This window comes from Oncorhynchus kisutch, unplaced genomic scaffold (genome assembly GCF_002021735.2).
Source record: "Oncorhynchus kisutch isolate 150728-3 unplaced genomic scaffold, Okis_V2 scaffold1229, whole genome shotgun sequence".
Lineage (NCBI taxonomy): Eukaryota > Metazoa > Chordata > Actinopteri > Salmoniformes > Salmonidae > Oncorhynchus > Oncorhynchus kisutch.
This window is the reverse complement of record NW_022263174.1, coordinates 14,489-20,400: the sequence shown is the minus strand read 5'-3', so window position 1 is coordinate 20,400 and position 5,912 is coordinate 14,489. Positions and strand designations below refer to the sequence as shown.

At 45.3% G+C, this 5,912-nt stretch overlaps 1 protein-coding gene across 1 annotated transcript; it reads right to left on the bottom strand.

Annotated features, from left to right (window-relative positions):
• LOC109873453 (uncharacterized) lies at positions 1 to 5,912 on the bottom strand. The gene is made up of 6 exons (XM_031818018.1): positions 4,966 to 5,912; positions 4,651 to 4,687; positions 4,233 to 4,543; positions 799 to 3,820; positions 528 to 609; positions 1 to 361 (listed from the first exon to the last, which is right to left on the bottom strand). The coding sequence occupies exons 1-6, from the start codon at positions 5,034 to 5,036 to the stop codon at positions 243 to 245; spliced, it is 3,642 nt and encodes a 1,213-aa protein (XP_031673878.1). The 5' UTR covers positions 5,037 to 5,912; the 3' UTR covers positions 1 to 242.

The following is a 5,912-nucleotide window of genomic DNA, read 5'->3' as shown; positions in this document are numbered from 1 at the left end:
ACCTGCTGCCCCAAGTCCTGCCAACTCAAAAACTGCACAATAAATGTATAACCAAGGGGGAACTAGTGCATTTCTCTGAGAAAAGCTGCTTCAGTTTTACTAATCTTCCAAAACACTTGAAATTCTTGTAAAATCATTGCCATTTATTTGATCAAATATACTTTGAAAGGGTAGACATGCAGAAATTCCTCTTGTCAAAAGTCTTGCTGTTACAAAAGTAGTTCCTCATGCAGCGTAACAGGTTACAGGTTCTTCTTGTTGAAGCGCCTGAATGGCTTCATCATTGCTGAAAAGACCCTGACAATCAAGGATCGTTTTTTGACAGGCTGAGATATGGAGGGAGAAACCTCTCCAACTGGAGCTAGAAACACAAGAGAAATGGATGGGATAAGAGAGAGAGAGAGAGAGAGAGATGCAGTATAGTAATGTTGAAAAATAAAAGTGCTATGAGTTTGGTAGGCATACCTATGTTTCTAACACACACCTAAACAAAACTACAAGCTATAGCAGAGCTCTAAAGTCCTTACCTATGCAATGTCCATCAGTAGAGGGAATCTCAGTCTGTTCCTGGACTGAATGGCAGTCCTTTTTGTTTCCTCTCTTGGAACGCTAACAGAAGAAAGGTAAAGAAAATGGTACAGAGAATAAATAAATAAATGGAACACTTCTGAATCCAAGGCAACAATTTAGTGATTAATAAAACATATTTATCTCATGTATTTGTCTTATCATATCAATAACATCAATAACATCAGCACCTAACTGGAACCAAAAACAAATGCTAACTCCCTGCTATACCTTGAAGTTGATCCTGAGTTTGGTCATTGAAAAGCAAAGGAAGCTCCTTCTTGCTTTCTGCTCAGCCCCCCTCTCTGTCTCAGCCTGGTCTGATGGGTTTGTTGCAGCAGAAGCTGGTCTTGACGCCTCCTTGCATCCCTGTACCAGCTGCTGGGTCAAGGACTTTACCAGGACTCTGTCAAATGCAGGGTCCTGGGAGGAAATAGCTGCTTGCAGGGTGTTATAAGAGCCAAACTCCTCCATGAGGTTTTTATGTACACCTCTGAACACCCTTTGGATGTTCAGGTTCTGGGAATATGCCTGTGTCCTGGAGAATCTAGATGCAGCACAGAACTCAGACAGGACTTGTCTGATGAGTTGCTGAGATGTTGCTGTCACGTCTGCTGCCTGTTGGGAGGGTCCATCTAGGGTTGAGGGTCTGATCTCCGATAGCAACCTTATCACCAGTATGGCGACCAAACAGATGACATCATCTTTGCTGGAGTCCATCAAGTACTGCAGTGGGAATGCAGAGGCACTGCTGATGTCCGGGATGATTAAGAGCTCCCTCAGATGGCCAGAGCTGCTGGGGATACACTCCTCCTTCTCTTCAATGTCAATCCCATCTCCCTTTGGTACCAAAGAGGTTCCCTTGCTGGTGAAAGACGGAGTGGAGGATCGAAAAGAGGCTTTAGCACTCGGTGGTCGACTGCTGTCAGTCATTGGACTGTTACGATGCAGGGGTTCATCTGTGTGTGCCATCATCTTTGTCTTTAGGTCACTTGAAGAAATCTCTGGCATTTTAGAGACCCTGGTGTCGATGCAGGAGCTCCTGACGATGGGGCAGGTCAGATCAAAAGGCACTTCGTCAGGGATGGGAGTGCCAGGGAGGTTGATCTCTAACTCACACTCTGACCTAGGACTCTTTGAAGAGCTGGACAAGGAACTACGACCATTTAAAGAAGTGGACAAAGATGAACAGGTTCTAGGGATGTCTTGGCAGACGTGTTCACTGTCATCCTCACTTTTCTCAACCTCCTTCAGCATGGTTCCTACCATATCATTGATCTGAAGGAGCTCCCTGGAATCCTTCATTCGCCCTAAGTTTGAGATTTCACTCTGGATAGCAACCAGGATTTCCCCAAGGGTCTCTTTGGAAGAAGCATTTTCTGTCCTTTCGGATCCGGGTGGCTTCAGCCCTGTGAAGAAATCCTTAAGTGTGTTCTTCATACTGACGCAGATGGTCTTAGCTGTTGACCAAAGCTTCTCCTCTGATATTTTAACACTCAATTCAGTATCATCCAGTTGGGAGCCCCCGTGGGAGCACTGCGAAACTCTCCCACTTCTTTCCAGTAGCACAGTGTCAGTGGACTCATTTTTCTGGAAAATAGTCGCCATTCCTTTGACAAAGGTTTCCACTAATCCAGAGGCTGTATTCTCAGAGGACATGGAGGACATGGATTCTGAAAGGACATGGATCTCTGATGGTGAGCTAGATGATAAGCCAGCCTGCAGACTTTTCTGAAGACCAGTATGGCTGATCTGTGTGATAAAGGAATGACTGGATCTCATCAGCACTTTACTCACTGCCTCTTCTGCCTGAGTCTGGAAGTCATTGCTAGAGAGCTTCTTAATGCTCTGAATCAGACTAGTAGAGGACTCTGTGATTCTGACACTCTCTTCTGAGCTCAGTTGAGAATATTGAGTACTCACGCTCAAGTCTTCATTGGGTGAGGGTGACTGGGAAATAGTATAGTCATCGAGCTTTGATAGGACACTATCAACAAACCAACAAGCCTCTAGGGACTCATCAGATGAACTGACAACGGCCAAGGATTTACTCTCCACTTTTGATAACTCTGACTTGTAGATGGAAAAAACACTGCTAAGAACTTCTTGAGTACTGGTATCCAGATTGGAGAGACAGAGAGCTGGTATTGGTTGGCTCTCACTGGGAACTCTACTAAGTTCGGTGCTGGGTAACTGGACCTCAACAGTTGAAACAGTTGCCTTTTCCAGGGTGTCTGAAGACTCCTGAAGAGAAGCATCCTTAGCCACAACTTCTTCTCGAGCGGATAGAGTTAAAAGGTCCCTCAGCTTTGCTCGTATACGGCCGTAGAGTGTGCGGGCTAGAGAGAAGGTTATCATCTGTGAAGATCCTGTTTTGTGGTCATTTACAGGAACTGGCCAATCAACTGCTTCACATGTGCCTTCAAATGATGCTATCGTCTCCATGCCTCCCACAAATGCCTTAACAATCACTGTGGCAGTGGAGGTTACAGGTGTCAGGGCTATGCAGCTGGTATTCAGGGGAGCTTCAGTAAGGCTAGGAGCAGCACTAGAAGGCCTAGAGGAAGGAGCCATGCCAGAAGAGCTGCTGACTTTCCTTGTAAGGATGGTGCTCACCGCCTTCAGGGCTTTAGACTGAAAGTCGGGGCTAGAGAGGGTCTGAATCTTTCTGGCCACCACACTGGTAGAGGATCCAGTCTCTTTGAGAAAGTGAGTGGTCCCTTCTTTCCCAGATGGACACTCAACATCAAGGTCACATTGAAGATTGGTCAGAAATTTAGACCCCAAGATTGTCATCTTCTTGGCCAGATCCAATAGGATGTTGAAGTCCTGTGCCATTTTGTCCATTGTGCCGACAATGGCATCCAGCACATCATCGGTCACAGGGTCCATGAGGGGCTCGATAAACCCTACCCACTCTGGCTCAGACGTTTGGCTCTGTAGCTCGGCCAGGATCTGCACCGAGACTACCCGAATGACTTCCTTGCCTGCTGCTATGTCCTGACTGTCCATAGGGGGGCAATTCCCCGAGCTGGCCTGAATGGCCACTGAGAGGCCAGAGTTAAGCTGGTGTACTACCTCTCTCACGATAGCACAGCTCAAATCGGAGGAGCTGGAGGAGGTGGGGTTGGAGTGACCCTCAACCAGGGATATCAGGAGGCTCTCTTCCGTTACCCCAAAAAGAGCCTTTAGAGGCTCCTCCATGAGGGGAGCCTCTCTAGTTGCAGGCAAGCTCTGCAATGAGGTCTGGGACCTTGAAGATAAACACACAATCACCACTTATGCCATGCAAATGTGACCAACTGGTATCTAATCTGGTTCATTAGTGAGCCTGATAACCAAATTAGAGCACTGATGGTTTACTTCTCATACCACCGTAGTTCTAGAAGCCTAAAGCCAACTGACATGATTTTTTTGCCTGATTTTTATGTTTGTACGACATCAGAATATGATTAATTCTGAAAGGCATGTACCTGATCTATTTATTCATAGATGACTTAATGGCTTACCCAGTTAAAAATGACTTTCACCTGGACCCACCCACTCAGTGGCAACATTTCTGACCAGAACTTAAAACTACAAGGTGTGAATTCCAAGTTAATAATTTATGATAAGTATGGGTCAGGTCTTGCAATTATTAAGTTGAAATATTGCTGTGAACATACCTCTTAGGCGAACAGCATGGTGATGAGGTTCTGCGAGTGGATTTATGGCGGCACCCTGCACTGCCATTCCTCCTCCTCTCCTTAGTCCAGTAGTTCATCTCACTGGTCAGCAGCCTTTTCTCTCTCTCATCCAGACTGCCTAAGGAATCCTCAGACCCTGTCAGAGAGCACTGGGATTCTGGGGAGGTTGCCCCACTCCTCAGGTTCACCCCCATGATACGAGCTAGCGCTGGTAGGAGAATGCGGAGGGCTGTCTGGGTCACGACTTTAACAATCTTCAGACACAGCATGGAGAGCTGCTCGAATGTGAGCTATGGCCAACAAACAGAGTAATGTTTTTGTCAATCAAGCAATTCCATGACACCATTCCCTATATAGCGCACAACTTTTGACCAGAACCTTATGTGGAGAGACTTACGTTATTTTTCATGCCATGCTGAATCACTCTCCATTGGCTAGAGAAAAGAAAAGAAAGGAAACATATTTTACCTGCACACTGGTATTGAGTTAGTGGAGTCACTAGATAGCCATGTTAGGGAAAATAAAAGTGTATTTAATTAAGCTATTAGCAAGTACATGTGACATTTTGTTCTTGATTTACAGGAAGAGTTAGGGGTGTGGTTACAGTGATGTTAGGTGTAGTGTCTAAAATCCCATTTGTGGTTAGAAGGTGCACTATGACTATAAATTCAGAGTTGTTTTATGTGAGGTTGGAAAAAGACATGGGACTTGCTCATCAGTTAGACTCCTCAGGAAGGAGAGGAGGATTGGGGCACAGCATGTCTCAATCTTGAGAGAAGGCATAAGAGTCCTCTGAGCCTCCTTCTCCAGCTGCTCAATGATAGATCCCCTTTCCCGGAAACCACACCCGGGTGTCTGAGAAGACTCTGGGAAACCGCAAAGAGAAATCTAAAGTTGAATCTGAACTTGATCCCTAATTTCCTTCACCTTTAGTGATTTGATTCCACTGGACAGGTAAAAGCACATTTCTCTGCGGGCCTCCACTATATTGCTTTCACCTATATAGATACTATCTTCTCAGATCAGTGCTGATGAATTTGAACACAACCTGCACCCAACATGAAGTAATCTCGGACCTGCACCAATGCTGCTGTCCTCCTCCGCGGAAGTCTTCTTGGCACGGCCACTGGACTTACGTTTAGCCTACATGACAACAGATTATAGGTCTCATAGCAGATCTAAGGTCAGTGTAGCGTCTCCTCCTAATGCTTTAAGGCTAGGATTTAGTGATGTCTAAGTAGGCAGAACATGTGTAAAGGACAGCATATGTCTTACCTTGCCTCCTGTCCTGTTCTTGTTGGTCTCATGTGTCTCTGTTTCATCCTTCATATTCTCCACAACCTTATTTTGGTCATCCGGGGGATCCTCCCATTTCACGCTCTGGTGGATAAATGAGAGGTCAATATCAGTCCTAGGTTGTGACTTTGTGAAACAACTTATTCGCTCCTATTTTAAACAAAACGGCAATAGTGGTCAGATTTCAGTCCATGGATCAAACCAGTGAGACCTATTGCTTTGGTAGTGACCTACTATATTGTTAGTAATTTCTCCTCTAAACTCAAAATAGGCTAAATGAACCATACCTTGCTGTCATCTGACATGATGTGTAGCTTATTGTTGTAGGCTGTTTAGAGGAAATACTAATACCTCCTTTGAAAA